Below are 20,120 nucleotides of genomic sequence, written 5' to 3'. Positions count from 1 at the left end.
GGGGGCGGGGGAAAACAGCAATGGCCTCCACCTTGGTGGGCAACGGCACAGCCCCCTGGGGGGAAACGTGGTGGCCGAGGAAGTCTATAGCCAGCAGGCCGAAGTGGCATTTAGCCGGATTCACGATCAGCCCGTGCTCGTTGAGTCGCTCAAAAAGCTGCCGGAGATGTGCCTGGTGCTGGTGTGCCGACCCGCTAGCCACCAGAATGTCATCCAAATACGTGAATAGAAATGACATGCCGCGCAGCACAGAGTCCATCAGCCACTGGAACGTCTGCGCTGCCCCTTTAAGGCCGAATGGCATCCGTAAAAATTCAAACAGCCCAAACGGAGTGATGACAGCAGTCTTAGGCACGTCCACCGGATGGACCGGCACCTGGTGGTAGCCACGCACCAAATCCACCTTAGAAAAAATGGTGGCCCCCGCCAGGTGGGCAGAAAAGTCCTTTATGTGTGGGACTGGGTAACGGTCATGTGTGGTAATGTTATTCAAGCGGCGGAAATCACCACACGGCCGCCAATTCCCATCTGCCTTGGGGACCATGTGCAGAGGAGAGGCCCATGGGCTCTTAGATCGGCGCACAATCCCGAGCCGCTCCATTGTAGAGAACTCCTCCTTGGCTATTGCCAACTTGGCAGCATCAAGACGGCGCGCTCGTGCAAAGACGGGTGGCCCAACTGTGGGGATGTAATGCTCCACACCATGCTTAGCGACGGCAGCCGAGAAGGTGGGCACCGTCAGGGCAGGGAACTCAGCGAGGAGGCGCTGGTACACATCCCCCGTGGCGAGCAAGTTGGCCAGGGCAAGCGGCCCTGGCCCCCCCAGTGTGCATGGATAGGTGGCAAAGGAAACAGCGTGAATCAGCCGACAGTTGGAAATGTCCACCAATAGCCTGTGAGCACACAAAAAATCAGCACCCAGTATAGGCACTGACACAGAGGCAATGACAAAGTCCCAGCAAAACTTACGTCCATGAAAACACACCGTTACATCCCTAGTGCAAAACGTGCGAATAGGAGTGCCGTTAGCATTGTCGAACGGCGGCCCCTGTCCATCTCCCAACGCGTCCGCTGATGATGCAGGCAGGATACTCAGCTGGGCGCCAGAATCCACAAGCAGGCGCCTACCCGACAATGTGTCCTCAATGAACAACAGCTTGTTGTTGCTGGCGCCAGCGCTCACAGCTGTTAATGAGCGCTGGCTCGTGCGTTTCCCTGCTCCACCCAAGAGCATGGCTGAATGCACCGCTTCGCCTTGTTGCCAAAACGGCGATGATAATAACACAGTTCGCTACTATTACCATCCCTCCGACGTTCAGGCTGAGGCACCGCCAGTGGAGAGGTGGCCAAAGCCGTGCGCACTGGGGTGGGAAGCTGCCGCAGGAAGAGTTGGATGAACAGGAATGTAGTGTCACCTGTACCGATCAGTGCCAGCATATTCTCCATTAGTTCTGTGGGTTTACTGTCTCCTAATCCATTCAGAGACAGTAGGCGCTCTGCGCGCTCTTCGTCGGATAGCTGAAACAACTGCAAGAGTTTATCTTTGATAGCCGCGTATTTGCCGGCCGCTGGAGGGTCCCTCAGAAGTCCCATCATTCGGCGGGTGGTGGTGGAATCCAAAGCCGCCACGACATGATAATATTTCGTCTCATCTACCGTGATCCCTCTGAGGTGAAACTGTGCCTCGATATGCTGGAACCACGGGCCTGGATCGTGCTGCCAAAACTCTGGCAGTTTAACTGTCGCCGCATACACAGCGGGAGCCGGCACAACAGCATCCATATTAATTAAATTACAAACGTCAAGGTCACCACTGTGGAAGTTGAGGAATGAGACGAACAGACGGAGAATGTGAGTCTCTGAACTTTACTTCCAACAAACAACAACCATACACAGGTACATCACTTCCCTATATCACTTCCTACATCCTCCCGTTACCACCCAGTGCAATGGTGCTCAATCTGAGGTGAGGTCCCCATTCAGTGTCCACCACAATATTTAAGATATGTTTTAGCACATCTTAAGTGCAACTTAAGTATAAAAAGTACAACTTAAGTAGTTTCAAAATAACACAATTTAAATTCAAATAATTTCAAGTACAAATAAGTACATTTGGTATACTTTAAAAAAGTATACTAAATATATTTATATTTCGCCTGGGGACAGAGGCCAATTTCACGAAATTGAGCCAGTGTGACCAGGTTAGTACCCCTCTCCCATAATAATTAAATTTATAGCAATGCTTGATCGAGTAAAAGGTGCTAAAGCCGAATATTTTTTTAATAAGGGTTTTCCGCAATAATATATAGGCATATGTCTAATTTCTATCAGTATGCATATAATGACATTCATTTTGTTTTAGATCTATATGGACGGGACGTTCAAGACGTGCCCAAGGCCGTTCTACCAATTTTTTAGCATCCACGGCCTCTACCTGGGCAGGGTGGTGGCTTTCGTCATGGTATTGATGAGCGGCAAGACGGAGGACATGTACAGGGCTGTCCTCCGTCACGTTAAGAGGAGGGTCGAGCGGGTCACACAACAACAGTAAGTGTGTGTGTGTGTGTGTGTGTGTGTGTGTGTGTGTGTGTGTGAGAGAATATAATGCACAAGGTGTGTGTGTGTAAGCGCTATATAACTGTACCATTTACATGATGAGATTAAATCAAACCAAATTTATATTTATACAATATCACTCAATGTATGAAAACGACCATTGTAAAGCACATAGATTTTGTACAAACTACTAAACACTAGTGACATTTTAGTCACCTGGAATGTTTTAGAGCATTGATCAGAGCATTGATCAATAGGCTATATCATGTTTTTTTTTATCTACTAGCTTACAGTGCAAGCTGGCTTCTGTTGTCTTTTGTATTACCTCCTCCATCACTGGACTGCTCCACACCTTGACGGCCTTGTATCATACAAGTATCATACAACTTGCCTCTTGAGTACTCAGAGTCCAGGATTTTATAACCTTTGCCATCCAATAAAGTGGCGCATTGTTGCCTAACGCAGCCATCGCCTTTGCCGTCATTCCTTTGAAGTTTGCATCAGCCTCCACAAAGGTAATGTTCCGTGACCTTGAACCTTGAACCGTGACCTCGGCCACAGTGATTGACCTGGACATCAAATCATGAATTTAAAATTACAGTTACACATAAAGCTTATATGAATGAGAGATAAGATTTTACAGCATAAAAAACTAACCTATGGGAGGATTTCACTGGGAACATGGCCCTGGCTCGTGGAGTTCCAACCGAAGAGTTTGGTGTGGGTGGGAATCTGCTTGCAGGGAGCGGACTCTGATCTGGATCGCCATGGACCTCATAGTGACCACGATTTGCAAGATGGATGGTGGTAAAATATCCTGATGACACTGGAAATATTACAACGTCTGCCTCATCTGTAATGTACAGATTCCTGGAGGTGACCTGTTTAAGTGGACAGAATGAAAAATACCATACCAATCTCTAAAGATGCAATAACATTCACGTTTTCATCGTTACAATTAGTGGAAAAAATATATTCATTGTTGACAATGTCCTCCATTTATTAGCTTAAAACTCATACGTCCAATTTTGTCTGTTAATTTCTTTGTCATCACTTGTGTATCCTGCATGAGTCTTTTCTCCTGATAAAGCCAATCTACGACCTCACAACGCAAAGCATCGTTGTAAATATGATGGAATCACATGCTACCATGGGTTCCCAAAGTGGGGTCCGGGGACACCCAGGGGTACCTGAGGGAGTTCCAGGGGGTCCCCAGCTAAATGATCATTAGGAACCAAATGGACCCTTATGGGTCTGTATCTGTAACTCTGAGAGTGTGCAAATGGAACCAAATGGACCTGGTCAATTTGGTTCCATTTGTACACCGAGTTAAATTAACATTGATTTTACAATATAAATCGGGGGTCCCTGAGATAGAAATGCCATTAAATGGCGATCCGTAGACTGCATGTCAAACTGGGGGTCCTTGAAATAAAACAGGTTGAGAATCTCTGCTATATAGCCGTAAAGATCTTCTCTTATGGGGGTCCCTGGCATATGTTTTTAAATGGGAGTCCGCTGGCTGTTAAGTGTCATTTTGGGGGTCCTTGACATGAAATAGTTTGGGAACCACTGTCCTAGTACCCGCTACATGCTACACAGGTAAATAGCTTCATGCTACACAGGTAAACAGTACGCTCAAACGTATTAATTAAATATTACAGTACCTTGAAGATCATGCCTATATTCTCCACGCACATGTCCATGTCCATTACTGTATGCCTGATGTCCCCCACAGGCGGAGCTTGAACTTGACGCCAGAGGTTGCGACTGCTTGGCGAGCGACTTCCGCACGCACGCTTGGCGTGCAATTTTTTTTAACCTTTATTTTATTATTTTAGCGTTTTTACAATGCCCTAACCCCTAAAAAATAGTTATTTAGGTAGTATCCTACAGCAGCGCACACACCAACCTGGTCGCAGGCCAACTCGTTGAAATAGAACGGACTGGTACACTGCCGTTCCGTTCATAGAATACTAGTAGGTACCGCAGTCCGTTCATATCATACTAAAAGTCCCACCAGTGAAACCTATGGATTCGTGTCCCGGATGATGTCACGTGACTTAAAAAAAAAACCCACACCGCAAGTCCGTTCATAGCGTACTATTATGCCCACCATTGAAACCTATAGGTTAAAAAAATTAAAAAAAATTGAAACGATCCAAGCTGATATCGCTTCTCTCGTGCATTTTTATGTATGTATGGTATTGTATTTTAATAAACATAATTGTTATTGACTTTTTGTAATTCATTTTATAACATTTAAGGCTCCGCCTGTAATACATATTTGGGCATGGCTATGAAGCCATCGTTTACTTCCTCCACATTTGGCCCTTACTTCTACATAAACGTTCATCTTTAGGCTTATCCCAAGGCCATAATTGTTACAATATTTGACGGGCTCACGGAAGTACCCGTTCCTTCCGTATTGTTTAATAAAAAGCATTTTAATCGGATCGAACGCAACTTTCTAAAAGAACGTTCACTGTATCAGCATGCAGTACACCTACTAAACGATAGGGTCGTAGTTGAAAGAAATAGGAAGAAATGGCAAATCGATGGCATCGATCGGATTAAAATGCTTTTTAATTGAACAACACGGAAGATATGGTTAATTTTTTTGGATGCAGACGTAATCCACTCTTCCAGGTGCTGTCGATATGAAATGAGCAACACGTAACTTTTCAACGAAATTAACAGACTTCCCTCCCAGACCACGATAATAATAATTATTATTATTAGTTGATCGACCGTACATAATTGTAACATCAGTGGGCATGGGTTAATAACCTTATATTTGAAATCCACACGGAATATGTAGATATGGATGTTTTTATTGTATTATTTAATTTATCTTAGTTTTGTCCGGAAACCGGAAGCATTCTCTTGTTTAAGATCCGGTTTTATATCCGTCTGAGCGTCTACTAGTAACTACTACACCACTACAGTACTATGCTAGTACCTTAACTGCAGTTGTCTCACTAGAAAGGTAAGGTATATTTTTGTATCAAAGTCTATATCGATCTAGTTGTTGTGTCTTTTTTGCCTCACGTTAAATGACGGGGCCATGTGACATAATTATTGCATTCAGTTCAGATACAAGTTAGAACTAAAGACCTACCTAGCTAGGGTTAGCATATGGCTGCTAGCTAACAATAACATGGACACAGTAGGTTCACAATAGGTTTACAGAAAGTGATCAAGACTATAGTTCACACCGCTTTTTTTGTTTGATTGATTGAATATTTTATTAACAGTCTGTAGTCCGTCAGCCGACAGGCTTCTTTTGTTTAAAGTGAGACACGTGGTAGGCTATATAGTCTTTTTTGTATTGGCCTAAAATATTGTCTATACATGCATTCATGGCCATAGCAGTCGTGACAAATGTGATGAAGTCGATCAGCACATTTTGGGCAAGTGGCTATGGCTCTTTATAGCCCAAGGAGTATTTTTTGTGCAAAACGAAAGCTTGGTTCAGAATCATGAAAACCCCATAGTTTTACATGTCACATGCTACTTGAAGCATAAGGAAAGTTTGGGATTTTTGACATATACCGACAGCCGGTCAACAAGTGGATTCATGAATGTATACGTATATTATATATATATATATATATATATATATATATATATATAGACAATATTTTAGGCCAATAAAGAATACTATACCAAATTTCCCACCCGTGCACCACAGCTGCCGGACTATTGCAGAATTACAGTATATTTCAAGCAGAACTCAATACAAAACTGTTAACTGTGAGTGGACGACACCATAAAGCATTTAATACTTGTTTACAATAGAGCCCACCATTTTCATTTAATCAAAATATTACTACTTGGGGGCACGGTGGAACAGTCGGTAGTGCTGTCGCCTCACAGCTAGAAGGTCCTGGGTTCGATTCCCACTCTGGACGCTGTGGGTGCTGGGGGCGTGTTCCCTCCTCCGCGTCATCAGTGCCCATACCCGAGGCAAAGGGACCTTTCTATGTGGAGTTTGCATGTTCTCCCCGTATCCCCTAGGGTAGGTACCCTCACAAAAACATGCAGTAATCCTGGTCTCTAAAACTACATCCCCCTGGCCAGCTGGGCCGCCTGATGGAGGGGAAAGTCGGAATAACGTGTTCCTTCCACACGCTACGTCCGGCCGGGGAAATTCCCCCGTCAGGTGAAAAGAAGCAGCTTGGACTCCTCATGCATAGGAGGAGGCATGAGGTCAGTCCGCTGCCCCCCCAGGTTGGCAGAGGAAGTGTAGCACCCAGGATAATTGGCACTGGGTTAAAAAACTGGGATAAAAATAAAATAAAATATTACTACTTATGCTCATGTGCGACTTATTTACTTGCTGGAGGATGGCCCGGCACCAACCAGAAATGTTTTTGGTTATTATAATTATCCAGCACATTGATTAAGATTAAGTATCTAGGAATCCAGCAGGGTGTAGTTAGGAATACAGTGTAGTTGGCATATTGCCCCGCACTGTGGAAGAGTACTAAACCAAATACTTAATCTCTCAAACTCTCTTGTCATTCTTAGACAAGCCCTCCATTGGTGTCTCCAGAGTCCAGTCTACGTACAATCTACTTTTGGCCAGCTCTTTTCTGTTTTGTGTTTTTTGTAGCCTACATCCACATAGGTAGGTGTAGGATGTCCTACTGATTGACGCCTGATTGATTTATAGTTATTCCACAGGTTCATACAAAAACAGTTACTGTGGAAGATATCACCATGATAAAGCATTACACTTGTTTCCATTCTAACAGGGTCCAACCGTTTACTAATGACTAACAACTTACACATTTTTTTATTGTTTCAGTACAATGTCAACCCACATAAAGGCAGACTCGGTGTCTAATAAGGCCAGATTGGAAGGTCTTGCTCTGGTCGGGCAAGCATTAATGAAGGCAGAAGTAAGTTACATTCTTGTACATCAATGTGTAGGCCTAATTAATTTAACTTCTGTTAGTTGATGCCTATTTCTCTATATTTCATGACGTGTGTCCATCTAGAAGAAACTGCCAGTGACAAAGAAACCTGAAGTCTCATGCCCTGAAGTGATCTGGTTGAAGAGAGACGCAAATGGGGTTCCTCTTCCCACAGGAAAGAGACCAAGGAAAAGGACTTCAACTAATGGTTAGTCTCCATCTCAAAACGTATGGCAAGGACTTCATTCATAGAGAGTGGTCTTTGATTAGGTGTAGGGTAATCGTTTGATAGTGTTATTGTTGTGATATTTATACTGCCTAAGAGTTTGAAATTATTTGGTCTAATGTGGTTTTTGATATTTTTACTTCCAAATAGTTACATCTACATCCACTGCCTCTGTCAGTAAATCTGTCTCATCTCCATGTCTTGGCTACCAAGAACCTGGTAAGTATAAAAACTACTTAAAATACACTCCTCAAAAGAAAGCTGTGGCAGTGGTGTTGCAAATTACGGTATGTTTGTTTTTCCATTTCCCTCCCAAAGATTTTAATTTGCAGAGGCTCGAGGAGCTTATACAGGACTCGGCAGGCATTGATGTGCAGGATCATGGTGTAGAACAGCCCAATTGGACCCAAAGACAGAAAGATGCACACTTCTCTTGGCAACAAGCAAGAGAACACAATGTCGACAACTTGCTGTCTGCAGAGACTATTGTGAAGATGGTGTGTCAACACTGTCGTTTGAGAGAAGCAGTCATCCGTTGTGGGGACTGTATGCCGTCAGAGTGGTTTTGTGTGGAATGTGACCGTTTGGTTCATGAACATCACATTCTACACAATAGGCAAACCACAATGTTTGGGTATTATAAATACATTCCCCCAACGGAGTCAGTGAAACTCATCGATGGTAAATACACCATTTGTGAACAAGGTTTGTGTCTCTTTTTTAAATTAACATACAACATTGTCTCCTATATTAAAATGTGTTATCCATGTACCTTCATTCAAACCAAACATTTCATCCAGATTGTCCTCTTGTCTTTTCAGACTGTTTGCTGCCAACCGCCTATCCGGCAAATATATGCACCTGCGACACATTTAATGTTGCAGTATCTGTCGGTAGACCCATCATACTGGTTTGCATAAATGGTAGGAATTTATGTCTATCAATCTAGATACACACACACGCGATGTGGATAGGTATGTGTTTAAAGGACAACATAACTTCCGTGCCCCCTGTTACTTTTGTCTCATGTACTCTCAGGCCGTTATGATCTTCACGTTCCGTTGTTATCACGCAACCAGTGCAGTAAGCAGTGGTCTCCAGAGGTCAGGGACTTTATAAGAAGTGGCTACTGGCCTACAACAATGCAAGGACAGACCCTATTCCACAAAGACATCTTCCATTCCTTTGAAGCTATGAAGACTACAGCTCCAGGAATGTCGAGACAAGCCTTCACAACCCTGTTAGACCAGAGAACAGTGCATTTTGGAAGAGTGAGTAATTCGTTTGATAATGTCGTACGGTTGGACAGTTGTACAGATTTTTTTTTCCATTATATTATGTATTTCTTTCAGACTGGAAAAGTGAATGCAGACTCTTTTCAGAGGAGCTTTCTGCAGTACACTTACTGCAACTCTGTAGAGAACCGGCTTCTGGGAAAGGAACTGTTTGTCTGTCCGGCCTGTAGCCCTGAAATGGTGGCTGTTTCTGTTGATGGGAACAGAAAACTTTACAGGTTCCAGAAAGCAAATCAGTGAGTTTTGACCTTCCTATTGGTGTGTGTGTGTGTGTGTGTGTGTGTCACTGACTGACTCACTCTATTGTTTTAGGAGTCAAGATCCTGGGTTCTTTGATGGACTTTTCTTAGCAAAAGACTCCGACGTGTCCACTTTTGTTGAGGAGGTCAGAGGAGTTGTAAAAAGTGTAAGTTTTTAACAGCCAATAAAGAGTAATTACTGTAATAATTTTGTAGATAGCCCTGCTATCTATTGTCTTTAATCAACTCCTAATATCTTCGAAATATGTACTTTGCAGACTGCAGGGAAAGCCATGTGTGGAGATTCACATTGGAGAGCTGCTCGAGAGTCATCCAAACAGGCCAACAAGTTGGATGAAGAAGGTGTTGAAATTGCTGTTTGTAGGCATGGCTTCCTTCTCAAAGGTTGGTATTAGTATATATAATCCTGATGAGTTCAAATTTAAAAAATGTAGATGATTAGAGGCCCTTCATTGTACTATGCTCTCTAATATTAATTTCCCCCCAAAAAAGGTCTCAATATGTATAGAGGGGAAATCTTTGCATATCCAATGTTTCTCCAAAAAGAGTTCCAGAGTGCTACATATTTGGCCATGGATGTGACCTGCCGATATGTGCCATACTTGGAGAAGGTGTCTGAGAACCTGAGTCATCTTCAACCCCTTCAGCAACAGAAACATTGCTTGTCAGTGATGCATGCGAAAGCACACAATACCAAGTGCGAGGTGATGCTTCTTACATTTTTGTTTATGACTTAAATTAAATTATTCATTTAAATTCTCAAAATAAATGATTAGCCACACAAACCAAGTGACCTCAGGATATGCATCAATTGTGATCATGCTAGCTTCCACACTGTTAAACAATTCCATACTTCCTGTAGATCCAGTGGAATGCAAGGAACCAGGAAGGTATCGGAACAACGTTGGGAGAAGAAGTAGAGCAAGTCAACAGTTATCTCTCCCGATGTGCTCTGACCACTAAATACATGACAAAGTCAGGTCTGTAAGCTTATTTAACCCCATGCTACCCTGCAAAGTTACACATACAACATTTTCAACACATTCTTATTAGCATTTGTGTTCTTTACAGTAAGAACTGACATGCTTACTGTGCATGCAATGGGTTGGAATCTCCGCAAAGAGAATGGCCTACACATTGCTTTGTCTTCGAGATACAAAAAGGTATGTTGATGAAAAGGGGATAACTATTTCAAGCAGCTACATGTGAAACTTCAAATACTATGACATGTTTCTGTATTGCAATTTTGCAGACACTAGAGAAGACTTTGGAGGTAGCTGAGAACTTGACAAAGTTGCAGGAGCAGTTCCATTGTAGCGATGACATGCTACAACAGTGGGTTCTTGATGTCAAGCAGTGGGCCAAGACCGGTAAGGAAGAATCTTTTACACAAACACTGTCAGACTCTTTGGCTGTAATGCATATACTGTAGCTGTAGCCTATATGTTATGGTGCAGGGATGGGTACTGTAAGTAAATCACTTTTTCACTTCACTTTCAATGTTTCATTTTGGTCTCATAACGGTATATAAATAAAGATACATTGCTATGACCAAAAAAGGTGTAGGCTGAAGCTAATTAGCTTAATTTGCCTACCCTTACCAAATAATTACAAATAATATAGATCACAAACAAAGAAAACTAAGTAATAAGTCTGTCGGTAAACAGGAAAAAACTAAAACAATGTGTGTGATTATTTATTCTTTCTTAGGAAGTGCAGCGGCCAGTGCTGTGAATGTCCATGCTTTGCAGCTCTCCATTGAAGCACTTTTTGTGAGCATCTGCCAAAAGAAGCACTACATTTACAGGGATAATGGTATGTATAGTACCTATAGTTTAAGCTTAAATGTTTCAGCTGCATACTTGCATGATTGTGTTTGTTAAGACAGTGGCTCGTAACAGACTGTCTACTGAAGAATTTCTTTGTCAGCTGAAAATGACAACACGTGTTGTGTAAACAGAGCTATGTCACATTGTGTCGTTATATACAGGGTATATAAAGCTTTTTGAAATAAATAGCATCAGTCCTTTGCAGTTGCTTTGGAAGAAATGGTAGCATAGTATACAAAAAATATATTTAATATTGGTTTAAAGGTAGCAGCTCTGTTTATAATTGCAGTAGGTCAATCAATGGTTTGTTATCCTTGGGGTGGTTGTATTCCATTCGCAAGCCGCCTTTTATCGCAAGAGTTCACAAATCTTGCTTTGTTTGGATGGTGTTGTATATCTCCTAGTAGGTTTGGGAGTTTTTTTGTTATTGGTCATTTTTTCAAACTCATGTTGGGTGAGTGTAATCTGAAGTATGTGCTCTGATGTTTTGGTAGGTGATTAGAATCAAATGTGTAGCTGTTTCCTACATTTCCTTGGCTTGAAAGCGGGGGCTGTCTCTGGTGGCCTTTCTGTATTGCAATACTCTGTTCGCTGAGTCTGTACCTAGTTAAGGCTGGTTTTGGTTCTCGTTTGGTTTTATTGCTAGATAGAACTACATTTGCTTTGGGTTTGGGTGTCTCTTTCCAGTATGTCAGGTAGCTTTCTTTTTGTTTTCTATATGGTTATCCGACTGGCAGAGTCCCTGGGCCAGCTGTTTGAGGGGGGCATCCCCCCTAGGTTTGCATTATGGTTGAGGGCAATGTTATGAAGCATATCTTGTTTGATAATTTAATTTAATTTAGATAATTTAAAACGATTTGAAACCTACACATTGCCCCGTAAAATTTAAATAATAAATAAATACATTAAACGTTAATTCATTCATTCCTTTGACAGAGCCCCATCACAGCTTTTTTTTGTAATACTACTCTTTTATAGATCGCAATAAAAGGCGCCAGAAGATCAGCCAGAAAATTGGCCAGGAGAAGAAAAGGTTGTTGGAAGAGCTCGAGAGATACAACCAACACGCTGACGCAAGCCCTGTGGACATGAGCTCTGTTGTGCAGAAGCTGTCCAACAAAGCTTCCCAGAGCATGATATGGCCTTGGCAGGAACAGAACGCAGGTATCTAAACTAATACATTAAGGTGTGTGTGTGTGTGTGTGTCTGTCTGTCTGTCTGTCTACACGCCAAGCCTCATTGCTCCTGATGTGCTGGTTGGTGCCTTGCATGGTTTCCTCTGCCATCGGTGTATGAATGTGTGTGAATGTAATGCACATCTATGTAAATATAAATGCACCATTTACCATAACAACACTGACTCCCATGCACTCACAGCTGTATGCTTTTGGATGCCAATGTCTCTTGCTCCATTTCACCTCTAAAAAAAACCACGACTAATCATGTTGTCATTCCTTCACAGATGGTGTTGATATCCTGACCAAGAAGCAGCTCTTTGACCAACGCATGCTTCTTTCGCGGCTGGTAGAGGAAAAGCACATCATTACAAAGGAGATGATGCAGCACCTTGCTTTCCTCAAGGACTCTCAGTCAAAGGTCCAGACACAGATGGACACCATTTCAATGAGCACACAGACAAGAGGTAAGTGAAAAATGTCAGGTGACTGCTATCATGTTAGTATTTTGTAACTAATCTATGTTTTATTTGTTGCTATGTATTTGAGATCTCTACTGTCAGAAAAGAACACTTTATATTAACGTCGTCTTTATAATGCGTTATAATGTGCTTATAAGGCATTATAACACTTATAATCATGTATAACAACATATAACCACGTTTATAACATAAGTGCTGGTCATAATGCATTATTATGCTCAGTGGAAGTATAAAGCACATTATAACGTAGGTGATTATAAAGACACATAGAGAAGTGCTGTAATGTCTGTCAATGCATAACAACCAATGTGTATTAAATGGAATAATGTCGTATAAGCATAAGCATCAATAATATGCATTATAAATGAGCTTATAATGCATTATAAAGGCGACCTTAATATAGTGTTATCGACAAAGTTTAGTGTGAACTTTATTCCACTCTTCATATACATTCTAGATTTTCCAAATGGATTGACAGAGGAGGGTTCCCAGGGCCTCATCTGTCTGCTGAAGCGAAGGTTTGAGGACCATAAACTACAACAGCAGACTGCAGCGAGAGCATACAAGGCCATTCTTGGACCAAGTCCAATGTTGTTGGAACAGGAGGTGGCGATGGAGGATGAAACACACTGGCAAGAACACAGCTCAGATGAGGATGAGGACGATGACGATTAGACAATGGAGAATCTCTACCAACTTATGACACCACTGCTATATCAAGGACAAGTAGTCATTACTCATAAGCATGAGTGACGGCTTTCGATGGTGACGTATATGTCGATCAGTGTCGGGTGGATTAAAGGAAAGGACAGCGAGAGAGACAGCGAGAGAGACAGAGAGAGACAGAGATGCACGATTGTCCAGAACCAGCCCAAAAGCCTCTGCCCGGGCCTGTACCTGCACCCCTATATCTCCATATATGGAGCTGGCCCGTTCTGACTGTTGACATCACTTCAGTTCATATTTGGGCATGCCTTGACACAAAAATCCATAGAATGAAGGGACAGAGAGAGACAGATACAGAAATCTTCATATCTGGGCATAAAAGGGACACAGAGTGGAACGGGTACTCTGACATGGGTATACGTGACTGCTATGTGAAGGAACGTTTGAAATGTTGAATTATTAGGTTAAGCTATTTGCTACATACCTACTTTATGTATGTAAAAAAGTAGTATTATGAAGTATGGTACAAGTTTCTATCTATAAAAGAAATACAGTTTTAACGATTTAGAATTATTCTGGATCCCTCTTTAGTTTCTCAAAGAGAAGAAAAGGGTCCCGCACACTGTCTTTCACTTATAGAGTAGTAGTTAACTACTACTCTATAAGTGAACCCTTTTCTTCTCATGAATTGCAGTTGGCTCCGACGCACCTGTCCTTGTAGGAGTGCACAAGGCCTTTTCGTTACGTAGTTTCTCAAAGAAATATAAATCATCTATCTGATGGAAAAAAAAGGTATATAAAATGTTACCACGTATACAGTATCATTATTTATTTTAAATTGTCAATTGCTTTCAATTTACTTAATCTTGGGCTATAGTGATATTAATACTAAATGCATCTGTGTATATGTATAATGTAATTTGTAAGTTGATTAGCTGTATACTGTGGTTACTTTGCACCACTTTTGATGCGTATGCACCGTCCCAGCATATTTTGATGCGTATGCACTGCCCCAGCAAATTATGTAATGACTACTTGTGCCTGATACAGCAGTGGTGCCAGATTACATACATGTATACATAGGATTTTGTTTTGTTTTGCCATGTTTTTTGTTCCTGCTATTTTGTTCCTGCTATCCTATTGTTTAAAACATGAGTAAAATTATGATTCTCATACCATGTTTGTCGTATGTTTGCCTTTTTCCTGTGACACATCTGCCAGGCTTATTGGCTGTCAACATTATGACACACTTAGGTGGTTTTCGGTGGATGCTGAAAGTGCTCTAGACATTATAAGATGTCTATCAGTCTATAATTGTATATGAACTAGGCATAATCTGTTTATAACACTAATTACACTTATAAAGCAGTTAATGACGTAGAACATCACATGTTGCTGGAGACTATACAGGCATTGTAGTTATAAATCATAAGGGTTCATTTTTTTAATGGTGCAACCACTCCCTTACGGAGATATGGGTGTCTGGCTGGGTATGAGCACAACAACATCATGGTTGTTTTTCACCACCTGTGTGCAACCTAACACACACGCACATATTAACTGTATATATATGATGATTTCGGGTGTACCAGTACAGTGACAGTACAGTAGAGGGACTGCCACACGGTAACTGTCATTTCTCAACCGTTTCGGACGCGGGGCAGCTTGCTGGAACTGGGGTTGGCACCTCAATGAGCCTTAAAGTGACTTATCACATCAATGCATTAGAGCAGTGACAACAATGAGTCCAATTACCCAATTATAATCTATCTATAAATGTGCCTTGTCTCTGTACGTGTTTATGTCTGGAATTCACATAACTCCAACCATCCACACCGACTTCAAATTCGACACACGTTCCACACCACCACAGGGAGTGCAGTGCTTGGCCTTGAGTGAGAGAGACAGAGAGATAGAGAGAGACAGAGATGCATGATTGTCCAGAACCAGCCCAAAAGCCTCTGCCCGGGCTATGTACCTGCACCCCTATATCTCCATTTATGGAGCTGGCCTGTTCTGACTGTTGACATCACTTCAGTTCATATTTGGGCATGCCTTGACACAACTCCATAGAATGAAGGGACAGAGAGAGACAGATACAGAAATCTTCATATCTGGGCATAAAAGGGACACAGTGGGTGTACGGGTACTCTGACACTGGTACCGGGTATTGCATAGCCAGGTGGGGCATGGATCTCCAACTTCCATCGTTACAGAGTAGATGCTCTACTTAAGGTCAAGTATATAAGTCATAGGCAAGTAATAAAGAATGTGTAATAAATACCTACTCATGAAGCATTATGCGTATAGTTATTGGTTATTAGTAAAACATTGCATGGATGCACCTGGGACGTATCCTCAGTGATGTATCCCAAGGTCATCTCTCGAACATCATACCCCTCACTCAGGCGACCCAGCTGGGGTGATCAAGTCCCAACTTACGTCCCAGTAGCTACCCTCAATCAGTCCCATTAGGGAAAACCCTGGGCCACACAATCCGTTGGAACTACTCCTGAACTACTCTGCCAGGGCTGGGAGGTACACTTCTGGCTGGAAGGATTAGGCTTTGTGGGTTGACTCCTCCTCCTACGTCTCACCAGGTCCACTCCTGCTCTCAGGCCCAGGACCTGTGCGTTTCACCAGAGTCCCAGCATCAGACACTTCATTCAGGAGTGGTGGGCAATGGTTAGAGTGTCCGCCCTGAAACTGGGAGGTCGGGGTTCGATCCCCGGCCGGGTCATACCAAAGACTGTAAAGATGGGATCCAATGCCTCCCTGCTTGGCACTCAGCATCAAAGGGTTGGATTGGGGGATCAAATCTACTATTCAAATGATTCCTGAGTGCGGCACGGCTGCAGCTCACTGCTCCTCACCGTTCCAAGAGATGGGTCAAATGTGGAGAACAAATTTCACTGCGGTAACGTGTGTGACAAATCAAACGACTTTGATGCAGACTCCACCCGAGCGATTAGGTGGTGCTGAGGCCTCACCGAGGGTTTGTTGGGCTTCCTCCTCACGGACGACACAGACTGGGGCACTAACCCATACTGCTCACCCGGGTGCCGTCTACATTCCAGCTGTCACCCGTCTCTTTGGTGGTCACCAGACTATACCTGGTTGTCACATAGTCTATTCCTATGAGTCACTATACATATACCATAGTTATAAATGCATTTTAAGTATATTCATAAAGCTTTTTAGATGGGATGCATAGCATGTGTTACCCTGATATATCAATGTCAAAGAAGTGTCAATATAGAAATATCAAATGGGCAGCCTATTACAAGAATATTAACAGTCTGTCCTAATTTCAGTAATGGAGAATATTCCTGCTTTTAATAACCATAATCAGTACCAAACCTGTCCAGTTGTACAGTAGGCCTACTGCATTTACCCATTTCTGTTGTCCTTTCCTGTACTTCTCTGACGTATATATACAATCAAATATGCGCTGGAATGGGAGTGAAACTGGTATACCAAAAGAGTTCATCCAGGTCATCAATATGTCCTTACACTATTACACTATTGCACTTATTACACTATTACACTACTATTACACTAATTACACTATTACACTATTACCCTACTATTACACTATTACATTAGTATGGATTAGTCTTGCTCAAGGTCACTTCAACACTAACTCTCTGGGAGCCTGGATCAAACCGGGTTACCTTCCAGTTTCCAGTAATCACACCTGCACTGGATGTGACTTAATTGTCCAATTCAACTAGGTATACTCTTGATGGGGATGTACATTCTGTGCTGGCATACATAGTTATGATTATGAAGAAAATGTATGTTCATTGCAGTTATTTTTGTTTCCAACTACTTTAGAAAGTTTGCACCACACTGTACAGTACACAGACAATAGCTAGAATATAGACAATAGTAGAATGATTATGGAGGCAAAACCAGGTTGATGACAACCGTCATGTTAACCAAGTGTACAGTCTAAGCTCCATGACTGCAGGAACAATAGCAAGGTCTTCACACATTCACAGGTTGAACTTGAAAATCTAACAATATGAGCAGTAGAACTGTAAAGACTTTTGAAATACTGTGTCCCATTTATTTAATTGTATGCATGGCGGGCCCCTTGCCAACACCTAGTCCTACTGAGCAAATGATGAGGCTGTGATTTATAAACAAATACTTTATTACAAAAGTTATGAAAATAAGAAAAACAAACAAAATAAATAGCAAATTGTGCAAATTCAAGAAAAAAAATAAATGTATAAACAAATACTTATGAAAACAAAAAGTTATGAAAATAGTGCAAATAAGAAAAATAAACAAACAAACAAAATAAATAGCAAATTGTGCAAATTCAAGAACAAAAAACCCCCCATTCAATTGGTGTTCTCAGTGGCCGTCTCAGTGGCCTTCAGCTGGCTGAGGATTCCCTCGGTTGGCTCCCACGTGTCTGCAAACTCTTTCTGGCTGAAAAACACAAAACAGATGATAGTTGTGAATAATACCAAGAAACTGGAGTATATTAAATCCTTCCACTGGCTCCCTGTGTCAAAGAATGTATTTCAAAGTAATACTGTTGGTATATAAAGCCCTGAATGGTTAGACGCAAAAAGTGGAAGAGTCAATTGATGCCCCACATCCCTGTGATTCACAGACACTGAATTAATTTACTTGGTTTACCTGACTGGGAAAGGTCTGCTTTCTGACCATAAAATCAAAAATTAATTTGGGGAAGCATTTTGTTTTTATGCACCACATATCTGGAACAAACTCACAGAAAACTGCAGGTCTGCTGCCTTTCCTTATTTTAAAACACAACTAAAGACATTTGTTTGCCTCTTTGATTGACATAATTTTCTCTCTTCAGCTCTGTAACTTTCTTTTCTTTTGTTTCCTTTGCTTGTTGAACTGTGTATAGACTGAATTGCCTTGTTGAAATGTGTTATACAAATAAACAGCATTCCCTTATAAATAATAATATATTTCTTGACTTTGAAATCATGTTAAGCATTTACATATTTCTTATGTTTCAAGAGCATCAATCACTTTACTCTGCAAGACAAGTAACTAACAAGTTAGAGAAACAAAGTTAAAGGGTTAAAGTTACCATGTGGGGCATGGAGCCCATTGAACCAAGGACTGCTTTGTGCCCTTTGGAAGAGGGAAAACAGGAAAAATAATCACAATTTTATTTTTGATTGGATAATGACTCCCAGCTTCTAAAATATTCACAACACATCAGAGATAATACGATTACTAGTCAACACTCATGCTGGAGAACAGGAGCCTCTACTCTCAACAGTAAAACGTTGTAAACAGGCCTGGTACACATCAGAGGTAATAAAATAAAATTCACACCTGTGTGAAGTGAGGGGCGCTCTTATCATCTTACAACATCAATTACAACATAATGTTTGTTTAAGCAACGGGTGCTAATGTTTGTTTTAGTCCTCAAAACAAACATTACATTTCTCTTTATTAAACAAGCATCGTTGAAAGACAAACATTAAAGCTGTACCGTATATAGGAGAAAAATTTAAGTAATTATACATGTTCAAAATACTGCTGCATTTCAGGCAGAAGGCAAGATTGAAAATAGTAGAGCAGATACTAACTTTTCTCTCACGAGTCTTTTCGGCAACAGACTTAATGGGCCAGGGGATCTCGGAGGACCAATGCGTGCAATCTGTGTGAGAGAGAGAGAGAGAGAGAGAGAGATTGCAGCACTGTTTTTTCCTTAAAAAAAAAAGAAAATCAATCAATAAAACATATTTATGTAGACAGGGTTCATTAGACAAACATAAAAAACCCACTATACCTAGAGAAAGAACATCGCTATACCATAAAATAAAATAAAAACATCTATAATTGCACTGTGTATAATTGCAAAGTCTGTGTGTATGTACGTGTGTGCATCTGTTCCACGCAACTTGAAAACCGCTCGCCACACCGACTTCAAATTAAACACACGTTCCACTACACCACAGGGAGTGCAGTGCCCGGCCTTGAGTCGGTCAGACCCACGGTTATCCAGAACCGTCACAAAATAACTCTGACCAGGCTCTGGACAGGGCCCAAATTAGCCAATTGATCACACCTAATCTCACCTATATCTCCATATATGGAGCTGGCCTGTTCCGACTTCACAATGATATTCTGACATCTGCATAGACTCCATATTTGGGCATGCCTGACAAAGAACTCAATATATGGGCATAACAGGGACACAGACATAATAACTGGGTGGACATGCATTTCCAACTTGCATCATTCCAAGTAGGCCAGCTCTAGGAATAAAAATTACAAGACACAACGGTACCAACGTTTCCAAAAAGTAGACCGATATCTGATAACACCATTAGACAGCAGCGTAATAGAATTCTGACTTACTTCTTACTACTCACACATTGCAAAACAACTCACTTGCCTTCCTGAACTTAACCAACAAGCGTGCTCAATTGAACATGAGAAGAAATTCCTCCTCAGCATCTTGAGAAAATATTATACAGCACTGCCTTTACAGATCACCAACCAACATCACAATGAACGGGTAAAGACTGGATGAAGTATAGGACTTCAGGTTCTTTGTGAGTGAGGATGGCAGCTCCACAAAGGAAATAAAAACAAGAATCAGCATAGCAACATCAGCCATGACAAGACTTGCCAGATCATAAAAATGGTCTATGGTCTAATTTAATGGAATAAATGGATGATCAAATGCAGGAGTTTTCAC

General features: G+C 41.7%; 1 protein-coding gene and 2 long non-coding RNA genes across 3 annotated transcripts; all 3 read left to right on the top strand.

The window, feature by feature from the left end:
- The first annotated feature begins 7,374 nt into the window (after positions 1-7,374).
- LOC310864244 lies at positions 7,375-7,947 on the top strand. The gene is made up of 3 exons (XR_014569726.1): positions 7,375-7,463; positions 7,563-7,686; positions 7,855-7,947. It is a non-coding gene; the product is annotated as an uncharacterized lncRNA (long non-coding RNA).
- A 2,172-nt stretch (positions 7,948-10,119) lies between these two features.
- Positions 10,120-10,630, top strand: LOC310864084. The gene is made up of 3 exons (XR_014569710.1): positions 10,120-10,239; positions 10,331-10,422; positions 10,512-10,630. It is a non-coding gene; the product is annotated as an uncharacterized lncRNA (long non-coding RNA).
- Positions 10,631-12,617: 1,987 nt separating this feature from the next.
- On the top strand, positions 12,618-13,460 carry LOC310864017 (uncharacterized protein). Its single transcript, XM_083772550.1, has 2 exons — positions 12,618-12,730; positions 13,203-13,460. The coding sequence occupies exons 1-2, from the start codon at positions 12,643-12,645 to the stop codon at positions 13,418-13,420; spliced, it is 306 nt and encodes a 101-aa protein (XP_083628676.1). The 5' UTR covers positions 12,618-12,642; the 3' UTR covers positions 13,421-13,460.
- Positions 13,461-20,120: the final 6,660 nt, after the last annotated feature.

The sequence above is a fragment of the Protomyctophum parallelum genome (assembly GCF_964188405.1).
Source record: "Protomyctophum parallelum genome assembly, chromosome: 9".
NCBI classification, from domain to species: Eukaryota; Metazoa; Chordata; class Actinopteri; order Myctophiformes; family Myctophidae; genus Protomyctophum; species Protomyctophum parallelum.
The sequence above is the reverse complement of the archived record's forward strand: the minus strand, read 5'-3'. Positions and strand labels throughout refer to the sequence as shown.